This window comes from Apiospora aurea (genome assembly GCF_038362705.1).
Source record: "Apiospora aurea strain CBS 24483 chromosome Unknown utg000006l_segment0_segment0, whole genome shotgun sequence".
NCBI classification, from domain to species: Eukaryota; Fungi; Ascomycota; class Sordariomycetes; order Amphisphaeriales; family Apiosporaceae; genus Apiospora; species Apiospora aurea.
The window spans coordinates 2,824,979-2,845,199 of NW_027117393.1; the positions used below are offsets into that span (position 1 = coordinate 2,824,979).

General features: G+C 53.0%; 3 protein-coding genes across 3 annotated transcripts; 1 reads left to right on the forward strand and 2 right to left on the reverse strand.

The window, feature by feature from the left end:
- PG986_009445 (uncharacterized protein) lies at positions 1-3,381 on the reverse strand (the record flags this gene model as incomplete). Its single annotated transcript, XM_066845667.1, has 1 exon — positions 1-3,381. The coding sequence occupies one exon, from the start codon at positions 3,379-3,381 to the stop codon at positions 1-3; it is 3,381 nt and encodes a 1,126-aa protein (XP_066698065.1).
- Positions 3,382-4,794: 1,413 nt separating this feature from the next.
- On the forward strand, positions 4,795-10,271 carry PG986_009446 (uncharacterized protein; the record flags this gene model as incomplete). Its single annotated transcript, XM_066845668.1, has 2 exons — positions 4,795-4,871; positions 4,949-10,271. The coding sequence occupies 2 exons, from the start codon at positions 4,795-4,797 to the stop codon at positions 10,269-10,271; spliced, it is 5,400 nt and encodes a 1,799-aa protein (XP_066698066.1).
- A 1,175-nt stretch (positions 10,272-11,446) lies between these two features.
- Positions 11,447-14,877, reverse strand: PG986_009447 (uncharacterized protein; the record flags this gene model as incomplete). Its single annotated transcript, XM_066845669.1, has 2 exons — positions 11,447-13,648; positions 13,705-14,877. The coding sequence occupies 2 exons, from the start codon at positions 14,875-14,877 to the stop codon at positions 11,447-11,449; spliced, it is 3,375 nt and encodes a 1,124-aa protein (XP_066698067.1).
- Positions 14,878-20,221: the final 5,344 nt, after the last annotated feature.

Genomic DNA, 20,221 nt, shown 5'->3' on the forward strand with positions numbered 1-20,221 from the left:
TCAGAGTGCCATACCCAGATCGCTCTCTTCACCCCACTGAGGATTGAGAAAGTCATCTAGATTTTGCATCACTTCGGCTACGGCATCAAGTCCCTGGCTTTCCTCTCGCCATGGCGATTGCGAAGCGTCAATCGCAGGCCCATCCTTCTGGCAGCTACCAACCGGGAGTGCTTCTTCATCCTCCTGAGCTGATGGTGCTCTTGGCTCAAGCAGGTTCGAAATGTGGTAAGTATCTGCTTCCCGGAATGCCTCCGCCATAGCACCAACTTCGGGGCTCACTGGCCGCTGTTGGGATTCTCTTGGCAATAGGCGTTCTTGGGTGTCTGCTTTTGGCGGGTGACCACCGCGGCTCTTCACCGCGTCGAAATGTTTCCAGAAGCGATGATCCGTGTCGTCGTCATCTTCCCTTGGTGTTATTGCTGGCGGAGGCGACGCAGGACGAGGCGCTTGGGGTGACACCGTGTTGGCAGAATCCTTCTCGTCGCAGGGCAAAGGGGCAAAAGAGACACGTAGATTTGACCGTGACCCTTGAGTGCCCCATGGGTTGCCGTCCGTTGCGTCAACTAGCACCTGCGTGCTAGGTAGACGGCTTCCTGACAATCTGGGATGCTTATAACCCCGAGGCTTGCGTTTTGGCGAGGGTGTATTGAACTTAGCAAACGACTTGACCGACAACTCAGGCTCGGGTGTCTCCTCTCTTCTCTGTGCAGCTTGCGGGGTCTCGAGAGAGCTAGACGATAAACGGCCTCGTAGGAAGCTGTTGGGAGTGTCGCTAGGCTGTGAAGCAAATGACACATGGCTTCGTAGTGAATTACTGGCTTTGTCTTCAGGCTGACTTCGTGATGACCATTGAGGGGTGACATTGAGCAGAGACGACACTGGTATCGATCCATAAGGTCTGATGGGCGTCCGAGCGTCAACACCACCCCAAGGACTTTGCAGGTGCGATGGCAATTGTGAAGCTGTGTTTGGTAATGTTCCAAGGTCGGGTCGAGGTACAGCCAAGTTCGTTGCTTGGAACTCATTCTTAACCTCCAAAAGGGCATCGGCATCAACCATTCCCCATGGGCTCTGTTGGGAGGGCCGCAGCGCGCTCTGATCCAACATAATGGATGAAGGGCCTGGCATACTGGTATCGTAGGCAGCGAGGGCTGGTATCTCCTCATCCGGCTCTGTCTTGATATGTACGGTGGTATCTGCAGCGTCTAACTGAGCCTCCATTGTCAATAGTTCCTGCTGTGTGTTGTTATCAAGCACTTGCTCGATATTCCCAGCCATGCTTTCAACTGCTTCATTCGAGAAAGGAAACAGAGGTTTCTCTACAGCAGCTGAGGACGAGCACGTAGGGGAGTGTGTTTCTCGCTCTCCAATACCCCATTCCATCTGCGACAGTGGAATGTGTACTTCTGTTTCTTCCCCGTCAAATTCATGCCTTGGAGAAGCATTGTCTATCATGCCACGCTTTTCGCCTTCTGAAGATATCGGTGAGTTGGTGGACACTGGCTGCTCCACAGATACCTGTCTTGAATCCACAAGTGAGCTGGCCCTCGCAGCCAAAGAAGCCAATAATGGAGCACCTTCGGCATACTTCACCATATGTAATCTTTCCGGCGGATGGAAGAAGCTTGTGTTGTCCAGCTGGCCATCAACATCCATCGCAGCAACCACTAGAGTAGTATCTCCATCTACTACAGGACTAGAGAAGGATTCTTTAGAGCAAGTCGCTTTACTCCTGAAAGTACCTCCCACGGCTGGCAGTGATTCTGGCTGGTTTGGGTCGGCTATATCTTGGTTTGGGGGAAGGCGGCTTTCAGCCTCCTTGCTGCTTGGTCTATCGTTCTGCTCTGTTGAGTGCTTGCATACTGCATCGGCATTCACCGTTGATGGAAGGATAGTCGAAGATGGTGGTGGTGGTGGTGGTTCAACTGTTCTCTGATCCCCCGTTTCCTCGTTGTCAATCACGCTTGGAGTCTTTGTATCCGACTGAGGATCCCCCACGAAGACTGAGATCGCGCTTGCACACTGGGGAAAGATGGCATCAATATCGTCCCTCTGTGTCTGCCGGGTCTTGAACGTCACGTAATCTTGATGATTCTCGGATACCGGTGTTCCCGTCTGTGTAGGTTGCGAAAGAGGAACAGTCGCAGCGGGCTCTGCGGTTACTGGCCTGGTAGCGTCTTTTCGGCTTGGGCGTGTCTTGTAATGGAAACTCTGATCCAGGTGGCTTTCAAAGTTACTGTCTGCCTCCTCCGTGTGGCTATCTCCACTAGCAGTGGCGTTCTCAACTGGTTCATGGAACTTAGCTGCGGTCTCGAGGTTTGGTAGGTCATCCGTCTGTTCAATTTCCCGTATGGGGGAAGCAGGCGTGACTTGAGAGCTCCTCAGTGAAGAAAGTTCACTGGAAGTCTCGGAGTAAATGTTGTTATTGGCAGGCAGTTGGTCTGGTACGTTTGCGTCTGATGGAATCAGAGACATGGGGTTCAGATCCTTGGGAGAGGAATGCGGAGCCAGGGATCGTTCCAACCCTGGATAGCTGCTTTCTGCAATCGCTTGAGAGGATTCTGCAACAAATTGAGCCATCCCTTGAGCAGCACCGGGTGAACTCGCAACAATGTCCAAATCCGGAAGCGGGTGCTGTTGGGTCGTATCCGAAGCTTCCTGCGAGACGGCGAATGACGGTGGGCTGGTGTCCCGGACTGGCTCGGAGGGAATGACGGGAGTGGGAGTCATTAGCGCACTTGATAATGGATGGTTCGACTTTGACCGCTTCGACAACTTGCTTTTCAGCCAGTTGTTTTCTGCAGGCCGCTTGTTGGTGACATTGTCGGGAGTTTGCAATTTGGCTTGGGCCGGGGCCCAGAAACTGTCTTTTTCTAGCGCACCCGTCGTTACGTTCTTTGCCCAGCTTTGTATTCGGGACCGCTTATCGGGACCAAGACTGTCGTAATCGTCCAGCTGAAAATCTTGGTTGCTCTCTGGGCTGGGCAAGTGACATTGCATAGACCCCCTAGTATCTGGTGTCGAATTTGCCGTGCCCTCGAGTTTGTGGATGGTACGTCGTATGGCGGCCTTGACAGCGGGCTTGGTTACGGTCGGTCGCAATGAAGAAGGAGGCAGAGTGCCGTTTTTGGGGAGCCAGGGGTTCTGCCAGCCTGAGGACTTCTCGAAGGGACCCCGCAGGGAGGCCGAAAATAATCGAAGTGGTCTCCCCCTGAGATATTGCCGTCCCTTTTCCTCATATCGTCGTCGCTTCGCAGCCTTGGTGGCATCGTCGAGGCCGTCGTCGGAACCTAGATACAGAACATCTTCCGGGCTTTGAGGGGCGGCGCAGTGAAGGGGCTCTTCTCGAGGCTGGGCCTGCTCCCACCAATCCATGTCCATGTTGATGTTTTGTGCAGCGTTTTCTCGTTGTCCGACAGTACTGTTCGCAACTCGGGAAGGTCACACAGAAATGAGTCGGAACACCTCCATGCTCAGCCAAAGTACGCAACACTCTGGCCGCTCTGTTGGACGGAAGAGAGAAGCGGGCGGGGGTTAGAGGCTGTATCAACTTTGGGCCAATGTCACAGTGTTATTTGATGTCAAAGCAAGCAAGCTCCACTGGCAGTTGCATTTTGGGTTGACCAGAGAACGCGGTCCCGTATCGGAGCACGCGCCCCTCGCGTAAAGTGGTTCATGTTCGACCCCCCCCCGATTTCCCAATCCCCCCCATTTGCAGACTAGCGCAAATCAATCGCCCTCATCCCTCCAGAACATCAGTCGCTAATCGCTGCATGTGCTAGCTACCTTCCAACAGATACGTTGCATTAGGTACATGAAGTAAGGGATGCACTAGACTGTTTCTATCTTTGTTTCGTCCTTCATGGACAATCGACAAATATGCGAGGGAACTATTTTAGGCACTACAAGTGCCAATGTCTTGTCCACATGGAGGTATGATTGTCTCGATGTTGAGAAGGTACGTCCGGATGGCTCTACACTGCACAGCGAGAATCAATGAATCAGGTAGGCCGGATTTGGCTTGTGGTCGCAACTCCCAGAATACACACACACACACACATATATACACAACAAGCGACTGAAAAAGATAAGAAACTCGTTCGTTGATGTCAGATCCTACCTACCACGGTATCTACTTACCCTAAGAGGTAGCTTTCCAATTCAGTACCCAGAGTACCTAAGCCGATTGGAACCCTCTATCTGCTACATCCATGAAGTATGGAGTACCCGGAAGGCTGAACTCCCAGTTTTCGGAGAGAAAAAGCACGCCTGGCTGAGCTCGCTAGGCCTGTCGCCGTAGCAACCGGCACGCAGGACCAGCCCAGATCGGCAACCGGTTGTTGATTTGGTCGCAACATGGTCCATTCTCAAATCGCGTCTTGGGTGCTTTGCCTTATCTGTGGGCATGCGACAGGAAGAGCCGCATCACATCACTCAATGATAATACTGCTATCCTACCCTACCTCCCGGCTTCTGGAATGGACTTCTTATAGTCCCAAATATATCTCACCATTGATTGCTCATTCATTATAAGTCTTGCCGGCTTCTTCGAACCCGATTTTTTCAGTGCACCCATCCATCCTACGTAATTACCGAGCAATCCCACTACCCACCCACACACGCGTATCTCCATAAACAACAGCCCGTCACCAAACCCCCTCCCCGGTCTGGGATTCCCCGGCGCAAACATTCTGCTGTAGCATTTACTTGCCCTATTTATTTGCTCTGTATGGGGACGTACTGATCGCCTAAGGCGCAATCCGTAATTTTGTTACTGGGCTTGGGTCATTCACAATGGCTCACGCTTGGCTCGATTCTTTATCCGAGGACTGGGTCTCCGAACCCAGATCCGACAATTCGCAAGCTCAGCTGTCGCCTTTTCCCTCACAACCCAATTCGAGGCAAGCCAGCACGCGGGGGCCCGACAACGCGACTACCACCCCCCCAGCCTGGTCTCCAGAAAGTCGCAGCCAACAACCTACGATAGTAGCTTGAACGTATTAGCCGAAAGGAGCCAGAACGACATCAACATCCAATCGTCACAACGCGGGCTTGCGGGCTTGGCACAAATCACGAAAACAAACCAGCGAGGCCGCCGATTGAGCCGTTCGAATTCCGAATCTACTGCTGCATCAGTAGTGCACAACAGCAATAACAACACGGTACACAAGTCGCAAAGCGCGTCTCCTACCAAAGACACAGATTCGATACCCGAGTGGCGGAGACGGTTGTTGCATGGCGAAATGTCATATGGCGAAACCAAGGACTTGTTCAGCTCAGCCGCCAACGGATTGGAAAACATCTTTCGCCCGCCCACCGAGGACCAGACAGACGAGGACAAGGCCGATGAACAGGCCGAGGGATATACAATGAACGACATAACCCTCCCTTCTAGTCCGCCACCCTACTTGCGACGCCGTCACCAACGTTCGGTGGATGGTTCCCAAGGGGGTTTGCAGGAAGACAGTGCAGAGCTCTCCGAAATCCGGCCTGAGCCGCAAAAGAAGACCATCACTTTCGCATTAAATATCGATGACTCCAACAAAGCTGGTCGCGCGGACAGTTCCAAAACAGAAGGAAATGTACAAAGTCAAAACACAAACGCGATGGATGCTTCCGGTGACCTTTCAACCACGCCACCGAGCCCTGACAGTCACTTAGACGCGTCGCGCAAAGTGAGCGCGAAGAGCGCTGGAGGCAAGAGTGACGGCCGCAATGAGAGCTTCAGTCCTATATTACTCTCGCCAAAGAAGAACGAGGAAGGCCGGGTCAGCTTTGCGCCCATGGAGCTGTCTTCCCAACAGCTCAAAAGACGTCTCCGTAGACTGCGCCAAAACCAAATGATTCTTGACTCGGATCCGAGCAGTCAGATGGACCAGCAATCTGCTACTGGAGCCAGTGCTGCTCTGGAAACAGATACCACTGAGGACTACGCGAAAAAAGGCGGCTATCTCAACGTTCGGAGAGGAGGGCGCTCAGCGGAGGGCTCCTTCAAGAGCCGACCATTGAGCCCGCCGGTACATACGGATTCATCTGAAATGCTTCCAGAGTCTTCTCTGCAGGCAAGCACCCCGAAACAGTTCCCGACTGTGCGCACAGATCGGTTGGCATCAGTCGAAGAGAAGCAGCAATCATTTTCGTCCAAAAGCACCGAGATGCCGCCTCCTCCGAAACCAAGTCTGGAAAAGCCGGCTCCACGTCAACCCATTAGTGGCAGTCCCTTGAAACTTTTCGGGCCGTATGATACCTTCACAAATCAAACTCTTCTACGACGAATCAGTCAGTTTGAAGATCCCATGACCGAGAGTCCATCCCGTTCGATGGAAGAATCAGTAATCGCATCGCCTGGTGTATCCCCTTCCAAGTCCAATTTCAATAGAGGCTTCGGACCCACTTCAAGTCCCCGGAGGCCACAAACAGCTGAAAGAAAACCATGGTTGGAGACCTATGAAAGGCTCAATCAATTCGGTTCAGGTGCTCTTGACGGGTACTCCTTCAACGAGGAGATTTCTTTGGCTGACCCGGAGTATTCAACGTTGACTGACAAGGAGAACGTCGCCCCCGAGAGCAGCCCACTACCCCCGAGTCGCCCTATCAAGTTTGACCTGAGCCAACACTCCACTGTATCAGAGACGGACTCGTTGATGGTGGGCCGCCGGCGAAACAAGTCCAGTACCACAACAGAAAGCTCGAAGTATGGGAAGCTTGCTCTGAGAACTGATATGCCGATGCAGGCTCAGGGCCCTAACAATATGATGACACCAAAACGGGACGGCTCGGAAAGTAAACGGCCGCGGACCTCGCCTTCAAAAGATCCCACTCCGAAGAGACGAAGAACATTGCATAAGTCAGATGTTGCTTACGGCTTGGAGGAGCGCAATGATGCCGTGGTCCCGGTGCAGGCCTCTCACAATACCATGCAGCATGCCATAGCAGGTAGGCAATATGGCTCTTACTCGGACGGCTTGCGATCAACCAACCCTGCGCTCCTAATGGCAAAGCAATTCGAGCGGCCTCGTACACCCACGCCCAGTCAGAGGTCTTCAATACAACGAGAGAGAGAGCCACTGGCGGATATTCCGTACGGGACGGTCGATGGCTCGGTTGATGAATCTGATGTTTCTATTCAAGACTCCACTGCCGATGGCTCTCGAAAAACGTCTATGAAAACCCAGGATTTTCTGAACGAGGCTGAGAAGATAATGGCCATGATCCGTAGCAGAGCGCGACCACAGAATGGACTCGCGAGTGTGGAGGAATCGGAGTCGGATAGTGCACAGCAAGGGGAGTCGATGCTCACGGGTACCGACGAGTCGTCGTACGAAGATTCGACAAGAGAGCCATTCTCCAGGCCACCAAGTCGAGAGGGTCGGCCCGAAGTCTCCCGCATGGCCATCCGGCAGGATGACCCCGAGTTGATGGACAAGCTTCGACAATATGAAGAAAGAAGCGACATGGGTGATCTCGCCACCTACTCTTTGCGGTCCATAGGAATGGCAAAAGAAGCCGTGGAACAAGACAAACGGATCAAGGAAGAAATCCAACGAAGCCTTCGTTCGAATGAATCTCGCCAGAGTAGTTTCGGGCACGAGAATGTCGTTAGCGATATGCCTAATGTCAGAATCTCACGCAACCCGGATGCCCCTGCGAACGGAGCGAGCAGTGACTTCCCCACGCAAGACACTCGTTCCTCTTTTGGGTCGTCGGGTCGCTCTGGGCGAACTGGATCTTCTAGAGGCTCGGATTCGAGGAGGCTAATCGCACCGGATGTGGTGAGTCAGCTGATTGGTGATCAGGTTGGCAACATGGTTTTGGATAAAGAGAAGAATGTCTGGACAAAAGTCAAGACCCCCCGGCCCCAAACGCGAGTTCTGAACTTTCTCCCGTCGGAAGATAGCGAAGACGACCCGTTTGCCAGCATCCCCGACCTCTCAGTGGACGAGACCAGAGAGAGGCTCAATCTGAAGCTCAAGACAGCACCGCTCGAGGACTTGAACGAATTCGTTAGAGAAGATTTTGTTCCTCCTCCGTCGTGTGGAAAGACTTCGACCAAGACTAGGGGAAGTTTAGAGGTTGAGAATATGATGAGCCATAAGACGGAAGCATTCTCCAAACTGAAGCCGGCTGTGGCGGAAACAGCAATCGACGCCGAAGACGTTGAGCACGAAATAACACTTCTCGAGGATAGAATCGCGAATTCCCCCCATCGACGGAAAAACCTGACCATCACATTTTCTTCTCCGATTGCGTCCATCATCCAGGATCATCTGCCACAGCGCGCAACTGATGATAGCAGCACGGAAGACAGCTTCAGCACTGGTGACAGATCTGTCGGAAGTGTTGCTACGGATTCAATGAGGCGCGGTCGCCGTCCGAATTTCGCACCTACGGTGACCACGCGTTCCACTTCATCGAGATCCAGAAGCCGGTCCCAGAATGCGAAAACCAATGCCTCGTTCAAGTCGCAGCCCTTTTTCCCTCGCCCAATTTCCCGCATTGAAGAACAAGACGAAGACACCGTCTACGATGAGCACGATGCATCCGAGCAAAAGCAACTGAGTATTCTCGGCGAATCCAGCTTGGTGGCTCCTGAAGAAGACGACGACAAGCACAACAAAAGCGTCAGCTTCATCATTACTACACCTGCCCCTAACACGAGACGTTTCCCTGGGCAGTCTGCTACGCCTGTGATTGCCCGGCATGTCGGTACCCTTTCTCTTAGCCCGTTGTCCGAGTTTACAATGAACCATGGGGATCAATCCCTTGGTCTGGAGGTCAGTTACGTGGTAGGCGAGGATTACCTCGTCACCGGAAACAGACCGAACAAGGTTTTGTCGCAGGCGATCCGAACGCTGGTCGAGAAAATCACCGAGGTTGAGCCATTCGAACCCGACTGGGACTCCATGCGAGAGCTGGATGTTAGCAGCAAGCAGTTGCAAAGTCTACACAAATTGGACGAATTCTGTGGTCAAGTCGTAACCCTCGACGCCTCGGACAACTCGATCTGCCATCTTGACGGAGTACCCCAGGGCGTCCGAAATCTGAAGATGGCCAACAACTGTCTTTCGGGGCTGACGGCCTGGGGTCATTTGATGAATCTGCAGTACATCGATATCTCCAACAACGAGATTGACAGTCTGTACGCATTCAAGGATCTAGTACATCTGCGCAACCTTCGTGCGGACAACAACCACATCACTAGTCTGGAGGGTATCAAGTTCCACGACAGTTTACAGGTGCTTCGGGTCCGCGGCAACCTGATCGAGCATGTCAACATGGACGGTGCCAGAATGGACCGGCTCACTGAACTCGACCTGCAAGGCAACCAAATTACTTCAGTCAAACACCTGGACCAGCTGCCTGCCCTGTCGATGCTGAATCTCGACAACAACCAACTCCAGTCCTTTGCTGCGTCCGATGACCAAGTCATGACTGGACTGAAGTACCTGAAGCTTTCGGACAATCTCCTGGAGTCTCTCAACATGGCGGGTTTCCCTGGTATTCGGATGGTGCATGCAGACCGCAACCGTCTCACGAGGCTGACTGGGTTTGCGCGTGCTCGTCGCCTAGACAGCCTGTCTCTGCGTGAGCAAAAGGGAGGATCGGCCCTCGACATGGCATTCCTGGCCCAGATCTATGAGGTCCGCAAGCTGTTCTTGTCGGGCAACCTGCTTACGGCCTTCGATCCCAAGGTCGACTTCCTCAACCTGCAGCTGCTTGAGTTGGCCAACTGCGGCCTCGAGTCGCTGTCCAAGAACCTGGGCCAGCTGATGCCCAACCTCCGCACACTGAACCTCAACTTCAACGCCCTCGAGGACCTCTCAGCGCTGCGCTACATCCCCCGCCTCAAGAAGCTGCTTGTGGCCGGCAACCGCCTGGCCGACATCAACACCGTGGCCACCATTTTGGCCGAGTTCCCCCATCTCAGCAAGCTGGACCTCCGGGACAACCTGACCACGCTGGGCTTCTACCTGCCCAACCACAGTCAACAGTCGCTCGTGTCGATGGAAAACGAGACCGCCGAGCAACCCGATCCCTTTACCCTGCCCGACGCCAACCGGGAGCGGGATACCGCCTACGCGGCCAGGCTGGATATGGGTACCAAGAAGCGTCGCCGCCTCCACGAGTTGGTCATCGCACAGTCGTGCGGGCGCCTCAAGATGCTCGACGGTCTGGTCTTGCAGAGGCACGAGGTCATGAAGAAGGACGGTGTCTGGACCGCCCTGGCCGCGTGCGGGGCCATCGCAGAGCCCAAGCAGGCATCTGTCTAATTTTGAAGAACACCCCAACCAACGGCGTGGTGTGGTTCCAAGGAACCACCCACCCATCTCACGAAGTTATGTATTTGGCGAGCTACCTACCTCCTTTACTGGTAGTAGAAGAAGCCAGTAGGAACAAGTTGACGAAATCACCGGAACGGGAAACAAAGGAGTTTGCGTGTCGAATTTGCTGTTTAATGGGCGAAAAAGCACACAGCTAAAGTGTATGAGTACTTGGTAAAGATTTAGGGGAAGGCGTTTTGCGATTATCTGGTTTTTTCTTCTTCTCGATCATGGCATTACGGGCCCGGATCGGTCCGCAGTGGTTTCCATGCACAAAAAAGGGGGAAGGGGGAGTTCAAACAAACACTCCTTTGGGGGCGTTATTTTTTGGCTTGGGCGCTTGCTTGTATTGGTTACTGTTCTGCTTATAGGACTAGATAACATGCGTTTGGGGTGGCATATAATGACGCTATTAATAATGAGAAGATGACGACACCAACACACATCGTTTGCGTCTGTCCTTTGCTTGAGTAACAGTCTCATGAATGTTCATATAACCGACCACAGGCTGGCTGGTGCTCATCTCAAGGTAATCAACACCACATGACATCACAAGTGGAAAGAGTATTACAGGTCAAGTAATGTTTATCATCTATACAGAGGAGAAAAGTCTGCCGCTGTATTAATAATGCACGAGTTAACTCCGTTAATATGCCAAACTTATCTATCAGCGGTGCGTCCGCGATGCTAACAAGGGTACCAAGTGTTCCGGCCCCGGGTGCCCATGTGATTTTGGCCTCTGCCGCGAAGCCGCGAGGAGGAGAAAGAAGAAGAAGCTGCCCGCCCCAATGCAATAAGAGGGAGATGAACAGGGAGGTATATTGTCCTGGTAGTCGGGATCATCTTGCCACAACCCGTCACGGCGCCCCTTCAAAACAAGACCACAAACACAACGCGAAACACCTCAGCTGTTTGCTTGCTGCCCACGTAACCGCGTATCTCATCCCATCATTCAATCTGACCGTCATCAGATGCGTGCTAAACCTGTCAATCCATCGACGTATAAAATAGAAATTACAGTTCCGTTGTACGTGCTCCGTCTCTTTGAGAGCAAGCCAGCTATTGTGGCATGGGAAAATGGAGAGTGAAAACTGCAAAAGTCAGGCTGTAGCGGGGCCAAATATTTACTCGGCGTGCATCACAACCTTCTTAGCAGTCTCCGTGCTGCCGACACTAGTCTGCGTATCTCTCCGCTTGATATGCGTATTGGATCTGCTTGGAGGTTGGCTGGTCGGGTCTTGGCTCGTTCCTCTTCTCCTCGGTTTGATCATGAGGACGCCCTCGTCGCTATCGCTGTCGTCGTCATCGACACATTGTGAGGAGAATACCGAAGAAGACCGCATATGGGTCGAGTTGGCCATTCGCAGATGGAAAGCATGCTCGTCCTCGAGGGTCTCGAGAGGGAACCCGGCCATTGGTTCTTTAGCCATTGCCGGAGGCGTGAGCGAGTCCGTTGTGTCAATAAGCGAAGGTCGGTTCACAGAGCCTGGCCGGAGCAAGAAGTCACCCTCAACGTCCGCTGAAACCGAACTGGCTCCACTCAGCAGAGCAGGGAGCGAAGGGTCAGATCGGTAAATGGGCGAGTCACCTTTGCGAACCGGACTCGCCGCTTCGCTGGGGCTAGTCAATGGGGTGGCCATGTTGCCATAAGAAGAGCTCGTGGTGACCACCGTTCCGGCAGTGTCTGATCTGGACGGAGGCAACGGCTTTTCCATGCTTGCCTCATCATCGGGCGATGGGGGGCACGATGGAGGGCACGGCACCCAAGCAGGATCGACATCCTGTTGAGATGCTTGCAACTGTTGTCGCCTTACTTGCTCTTCGTGTTCGCGATGCTGGCGGCGTTGCATCTGCTCTTGTGCTCGAGCAAAGGATTCGGGGGTTGAAGGTTTGTAGGTTCGCTGAGGCGGCGTCTTTGCATCCATCTGAAGTACCTTTTGAGACGTCAATGGCCGATTGTCTAGACAGGCGGCCACGAACGATGGTCTCTCGTAGAGGTTGGAGTCGGACCCGGATGCGACGTGATGGTAGGTTCGGATGGCTTTGGGCGAATAGAACATGGGTGACGACGTTGGGGGGTCTGCATTGTGGGTGCTGGGGTCGGCCATGCGGAGGTGTGTAGGACGTTTTGGCGATTCAACATTGCCCGGTGCCATGGCAGTGCTCAAAGACACCTTTGCTTCTGCTCGCTTGTCCTCCCTTGCGAATAGACCGCGGTCGACTGAGCGTGACCGTGAGGAGTCGTCGAGCGATTCCATGTCACGGGATTTACGTAGAGCCGCCAGGGGGTCGTCGTGACATGAGGTGCTAACCGCAGGGGTGGTTGGTGTCGTTTGCGATTCGCGTCCCGCGGCAGTGAGCACAAGAAACTGGCTATTTACCGAGCGTGCGCGTATGTGTGACGGTGAAAAAGTCTTCCCGGGCGAAGTAGTCTTCCTCGAGGGCGACCGATTTGCGGCATCTGGGCTTGCGTTAAAATTGCTGTGGGATCCGGTTGCTTGGCCTTCAAGATCTCCGCCTACCGAACTCGAGTGTGCTTGGCTGTGCTTGAGAGCATTGCGATCCTCCTGATCATCGACAGGAGGGGATGCTTGTGGACTAGCCGTAACACTTTGGGAAAGGGGGTGCTCGTGATGTCCCGCTGGCTCTTTGGAACTCACAAAATAGTCATCGCCGCGGAGACTCTTACGGCGACTGTCCCGAAAATGGGGTGAAGCTGCAGCCGTTGGTGGGCTATCACCAGCAGAACTGGCAGCGCTGCTGGTTGCCCGTCTCCTGGTTACTGTAGCATCTGGGCGGTGAGAGGGGATGACTTTGCCCACAGCTTTCTTCATGACCGATCGGGCACGCTCCAGGAAAGTCAGAGGCACGACGGCCCGAGAGACTTCGCGCTCGTCCACCTGAATCTTACGGCCAGCAGTCCGTCGTGAAGGATCTGTGTCGTCGAGCCAACCGAGAAGGTTATCAATGCCTTGCACGACCCAGGGATGCCGCTTCACTTCCCGCAGTCTAATGCGCTTCTCGGGGTTCTTGATGAGCATGCGCGACAGCAGGTCGTAAAGGAGGTCGTCGATCTCTTCATACGCAAACTCGCAATCATCCCGGTACGGCGCATTGTTAACGCGGTGATATAGTGATGTCGTAGTCGGAGATGTCAGAGGATCCACGGGCTTTAGGCGTCGTCGCGGGATGTAGACATCATCGGTTGCTATCTTCCTGAACATTTGAAATTCGTCCTCGGCCATGAACGGTATGCGGGCGAAAATCAAACAGTATAGCGTGACCCCCAAGGACCACACGTCAATCTGCTCTGATATCTTCGGCTGCTCACATTCGACATCGGTATAGCACAGTTCGGGCGCAAAAAAGCGGGCGTGCCAACCGTCTTTGCAAGCTCGAGGTCGTCGTCGAAATCGCGTGCTTCGGATTCCGACACAAACTCGTCCATCTCTCCATCCCGGATAGGTCGACCAAAGTACGAAACACCGAAGTCGGAAATCTTCACTCGATGGTCCTTGGTCCACAAAAGATTTGCTGGCTTGATATCACGATGCACAATTCCCTCGTAGTGCAAATACTCCAAGCCCAGAACAGTGTCCCGGAAAGTAGCGCGGGCAGCTTCGATCGTAAAGCAAGGCACGTACGAATAATCGTCTGCAAAAGGGTCATGCGGTTGAGTGTTGAAGTCGACCGAGGACATGTGAGAGATGATCGAATCGGCCATACTGGGGGACCGGCCACGGAACATCGCTTCTTCGGCGGCATAGGGGCCGTACATTGTGCCCTCGAGAGCGGTCACGGAGCCTGGTCGTGAATGAGTGGCCCCAGGTGTTTCCATATCGCTCGAGTAGTCGGCACCAACAGATGACAGATCGGTCTCGGAGGGAATAGGTGTAACAGCGCGGGACGTTGACCTCGATCCATGTGGTGAAGCAGAGAAGAAGTTCCATTCTCCGGCAGAGGAGGAACCTTGTACAGCATCTCTAGATAGCACGCGCGGCAGGGATGACGGGTCTCCTCCTTCGCTGGCCGCGCCGTACTCGATGCTCCAGAAATCCTCGGGTCCTCTTTGCTGTTGCTTTTGCTGCATTCTCGCCCGCTTGAGCTCGGTCACGGCATGCTTGCGTTCGAGGATTTGGACGTAAGCTTCCTCCTCCTCGGTGCTCATCTGGCCGCTCATCTCTTTCTCGATGCGTCTCCTTTCCCAGTTGCATATCGAGGGTATGCCCTTCTTGCGCCAAACCACCTCACCGAGCTCGACATGTTCAAGGACCATGTAGATTTTCTTAAGTTCGGGGTCGTCGATGATCTCGAGGAGCGCAACAACGTTGGGATGTCGAATCTTTTTGAGGATGGCGATCTCTTTCTTCGTTTTGTCCTGGGGAGACAGTGCCATGACCTTGCCCAAGCGTCGCTTCTTGGAGAAGCGAGCAACGATCTTGATGGCGACATTTTCGCCGTTCTCGAGGTTTCGAGCGAGTTTGACTTTGCCGTGGACTCCACGGCCAATCTCCTCGATGACTTCATACTGGTTGATGATCTTGCGGCCGGTCATTGAGTCGAGGTCTACCAAAGCCTTGTGCGTCCTAGATGACTCTCAGCCACTCCATTCCAAATATCCGGGGGGCACCACGCAATACTCACTCTCGGACCCGATGGTTCTGCAAGGGGTGTAAGTAGGGACTGTTCATCGCAACGGGGGTGGAGGCATCCGACGCCGAATGGGTTGGGAAGTTAAGGGCGGGGCGCGGGTTATTGGGACTGAAGAGGCCTGGCGACGAAACGGGGGTGCTGCTCGCAGTCCGGGAGGGGACTTGGGATTGCGAAGGGAATTCGGTCTTTATGTTTTGAAGGGGCTGTTGCCCCGGTCGGGAAGTTGATTGCGGCTCCATTGCGGTGCGGTAAGTATTCGGCGGCGTCGTCGTCGAATCGTTCTGTCTCGGGGGTGGATTGTGTGGGTGCAGCCGTCATGCTGAAGGGTCATCGAATCATGGTAAGATTTCCTCGGGGAAAAGGTGTTGGTGTTTGAAAATCGCCTGGTTCTGTGGTTGCGTCTGAGAAATGGGTTGGCTGTTGTTTCCAGGGCGGGAGGCGGGCGAAATGGTTATGTTATCGAAGATGGATAGCGATTTCCCCCCTCCTCCTCAGGACGTCATTATTGGCAGTCAGGGTGGATTAATAAGTCGGATTTGGAAAGAGAGAAAAAGAAAAAAAAGGTCGAAGCCTGGAAAGGAAGGGTCCAAAAGAAGTAGATGAAACCAAAGTTACAGCGCCGGTAGAGAAAGTTAGTAGTTGAGAAGAATGCAAAGGCCGAAAGTTTGAAAAACTTGTGAATATCGACTGAATCAGAATCTGGGCGGGAGTTTGTGAGCAGAGGACCAAATCTTTGTTGGCAGCGAAGACGGACGGTCGAAAGTGGCAGGCGAGCGTGGGAGGAGAGCGTTAAGAGTGAGTACGTGAGTGAGAGTGCGAGCAGGCGGGCGGGCAAGTGGGCTAAGTGGGCCTTGGAAGACGGGCCAGGACTGGTCAGAACTGGTCAGGACTGGTCAGGACTGGCTCGACTGGCTCGACTGGACAGGCGGTAGGTCGGCACGGATCTGATTTGAAAGAACCTTAGGGGGGGTGAGGAGAGCAGGGAATCGATCAATGCATGGGTCCTGGTCGTCTTGGGTGTGGTCCCTCTTGGTCCCTCTTGGTCAATGGTCCCTCTTGGTTCCTCTTGGTCCCCTCTGCTGCTGCTTGCTGCTGCTTGCTGCTGTTGGATGGAACCAGCCCACCATGTACGTACATGTTGGAAGGGTGCACTACTTTTTTCGGGCTTGGGCTTTCAGGCTGGTGGGCAGAGGCTAGGCAGGCCTAGTAGTAGAGAGAGAGAAAACAAGTACATAGCTTCTCACACTGGCACGTACCTCCCGTCACTCGTCTATCTATGTATGTCTCTTCCTGAACATGGACTCATACCTTGATACATGTCTAGCTGTATCCGAGTAGGTTGCAAAGAAAAGAAGCCGGGTGCGTATCCCATCATAATACTGCAGATACGTACATAGCCATTACAACGCAATCCGCCTGTTGTAAGGAACAGTACATGCGTCCGAGTAGGTAGGAATCCCAAGGATACGGAGTAGGTTAGGTACCTGCTAGGACGATTGATCCCCCTAGCACCTAGGTTGGGCCACCACAGTAAAGAAGGGGTTGCAGCAATATGTAGGTATCGTTCGTTGTGTGTTGCTCAGTGGGCTTTGTATGGAATTATGGAACGATCAACAAGGGAAAAAAACAATCAATTCCTATATTGTACAGTATACACAGCACAGTAGCAGCCCGACTCTCTCTCCATATATTTCGGTTGGCATACATACAAGTATGTACGAACGGCAGAGTGCCAAAAAGTAGGGGACGACGAAGCCGCAGGGGTTACGTGATGCTTATGTCTGCCCGTATGTACGTACATGCATGTACATACCTTACGTACCACTGGCACTGGAGAAGCGGGTAGGACTGGAGGTGAGTGCCTGTTGGAAAGCATTCGTAGCCGTCTCCTATTAAAATCTTGTTTTTTTTCCCCTTCTTCTTCCTCCTGCCGAATATTCGGGACATTATATTGGATTGATACAGTACATACATTCTTGAAATCGAGCAAACATGATGGATCCTGGCGCTGGTGGGTGGGCATCCTGGCCATCCATCCTGGGGTGGAGTTCCTTTGGGCGACCCACCTTGCCAAGCCCGGTTTCTCCTCTCCCATCTTGTATTTGTGGCCGCCCGATGGAGAACGAATATTGGATCTGCTTAACCAGCGGTTTGCGGCATGCCTGATGCCTACGTACCTGAGCTGTTCGTTCCCCTTGGCTTTTGGATTGGACATGACGATACAGGAGAAAATCTGACAGCTTGCTTGTTGGATTGGCTAGCAGCGGTTCCTGTAAACTTCTGATCTGGAGAACTTGGCCAGGCGGCTGTCCAGGCGGTAAAAACTCTATTATAAATGCCATTACGGACTCCCACCATTGCCCAGGCGATAGGACACCGGATATTGCCAATCCGCTCTGGGCACGATCGCCAGATCTCATCAGAGAGCGGGAAACATGCCTCATGATGAGGAAGTCGCACGCGATGAAGAGCACATTAGGTATTTAGCAGATGTGTTCTTTTATGATTATCACATATGTACGTAACATCCTTATCTAAAGTCCATTGCTTACTGTGAAGTATGGAAGTAGTCATGCACGCACGTGTGTAGGTAGTTGAAGATGAGGCTCAGATCGCAAACCAGCATACATTGTAGATGGATGTACAAACTAGTCGGCTCGATAAGCCCAACATTCGTGCGGCTCACACAACATTGTGGGCCTTTTTCCCTGGGCCGCGAGTTCGTGATGAGCCGCGACACACTAGAACGTTCGAGGGGCCGCACTGGGGGGTTGCAACCAAAAAGAAGAAGAAGAAGAAAAAGAAAGAAAAAAAAAAAAACTTCTGACTATACTTCTCAATGCTACTATCAACTGACTCGAATTCGATGATATTCGATCGTCGCTCAATCAAGACCAGGGCGACGTCTTCGGATCGCGCATAATCGAACTTGCTACTAGACCCCCGGTCTGGGTTAGGTGCGCAGGACGACTGGGTCCCTGACCAGAGAGAACCATCCTGAGGTTTCGATGCCGTGCTATGTTGATGGCCATACTCCATGATTGGTGTGTTTTGGCAGGGAGTTAGGGGGGAGACAGACAGGGCAGGAGGGCCAGGGCTATAGGACGGTCAGGCCTCTGGACTGCCCAGGGACAGACAGCACTACAAGTAATTGCACGGTAGCAGAGCAGGGGTTGTGCTGCCTTGGCTGTCTCTATCTGCGTATCTACTTTACCTGACTCTCCTGATTGACTGGAGAGGGGATCCATTCGTCCACGGAATGGATGTATGTAGGCGTTCGAATTGATTCGATTGGACCTGGCGGGCTTGCTGGCCGGGGCCGGGGCCGGGGCCGGCTCACTCGCGTGTGGTTGTTATTCCAACGCAGTTCTTGTTTGTGTCTGGGTCTGGGTTTGTGTGTGTCTGCTCTTATTGGGTCAAGTGTGTGGTCGTATACAGCATGCCGCTCCGGCTCGTACATGACTTGGCACCCGGAAACGTGCGATTTGAACAGCAAAACATCCATCAGCAAACGGCGGCGGCGGCCACCACGGCTGTCTTCTCTCCCTACGTTATGCATTGCAGTGCAGCGCAGTGCAGTGTAGCGCAGTGCTGCAGGCTAAGCATGGAAGTAAGAAAATAAAGACTGAGAGGAATTTCGCATAGCCATGCAGCTCGCGACGGCGGCGCCGCGGTCCGGCCACCTATCATTGATCAGATCAAATCATTCGATCGATTGCCCACTCTGTTTTTGCCTCTGCAGAAACGCCAGGTACCGGAAGTCTATATCGACCCTATATACCGTCCATCGTAAGATACCACTCTTGGCCCCACGTAGCAACATCGCCTCTTCCTTCCATCCCTCTCAACCCAGGGTGAGATAAGGAACCAAGAAGGTTATTCACTCTGTCGTCGCCAACGTATGTATGTTGGTTAAAACAGCGATCGGTCGTACGACATGGTAACAATACGACGGTTACAACACTCGGCTGCAGTTGCATGTCAAACCCCCCCCGGCGAGAAAAAAAACCGGTCGTTGCTTATCCCGACGGTACATGCTTTTAATAGATTCTTTATTTACGAGAGGGAATTAAAAATCGAGAAGAAATACTATAATATAAAGCAAAGCGTAAATCCTTCCGTGTTGAAATTTAAAGGATTTTTAATATAGGGTGCTCGTGGTAAAATAAATTGAGTTTGAAAGTGCTGTTAAAATTTGAAATCCGTACACTGACCGGTTTATTTCCACGGCCGCTTGATGTGTATGCTATCAAGGTGTCCTCCCCTACCTAGGCGTTTCTTTTCTTGTGTAAGTCGGCCGATCGGTGATGGTAAGAAAGAGAGCGGCTCAACTGGGAGGAAGGTGTGGCACTTCATTGGAGGGAATGGGCGACGCTACTGCAAAGTGCCAACTCTGTCGTTCTTGTTCCTGCGATCCGAGGCGTAGGTACGTAGTGGTGATTTTATTACTGACTCGTCACATTCTGTGGCCCATCACTTCCATGCCATGGAAGTGCTCAATGTTTCTGCCGAGAGCTGGGGACAAGTCAAATCGCACCAATTGATATCAGATCGGGGATAACGGTCTGGCTCGTGTGAGGAACCACGAATACTCATAGCGAAGGGAGGTATACCGAATACATCCATCATGCATACTCGTTCAACTGCTCACTCGGTGATCAATGCCTGCTTGGATCTCGGACGAAAGTTATGACTCGATGACGCTCCGTCCACTAGCGGCCAAGTACACGCTTGTAGCACACCCTGCTGCTCGGGGCATCACTACACTCTGCAATCAGGCAGGATTGATCTGCTGATCGACAACAAGAGCCTTGGGCTCCGAGAGAGTGAGAGAGCGCGAGGGAGAAATCGCAGGCTAGGCTGGCTGGCCCGGAGTGCAGCAATCTTGGCAGATTGGGTTAGGACGGAGGACGGGCGGACTGGCCGATTTTGTAACCACTGTAAGTCAAAAGAGCCTGGTGATAGCGACTATATTCCACTGGCTAGTGAAGGTTGTATGTAGTTCATGACACACTTGTCAACCCCAACCCCAAGCCAGCGACGCGGTTTGGCCCGGGCATGAAGCGCGCCACCAATTGTATGTACGCCCGAAAGAAAAAAAGCCCCGCTGATGTCCGGGTTTGTTTCGTAGCGGGGTGCAACATTCTGGGGTTGAAAAATGTCGTTGAAGAAACGGCCACACAACCACACCAAAGCCCCAACTGCGAATGAGGTTCGTCCATAAATACACACACACGCACACGTGC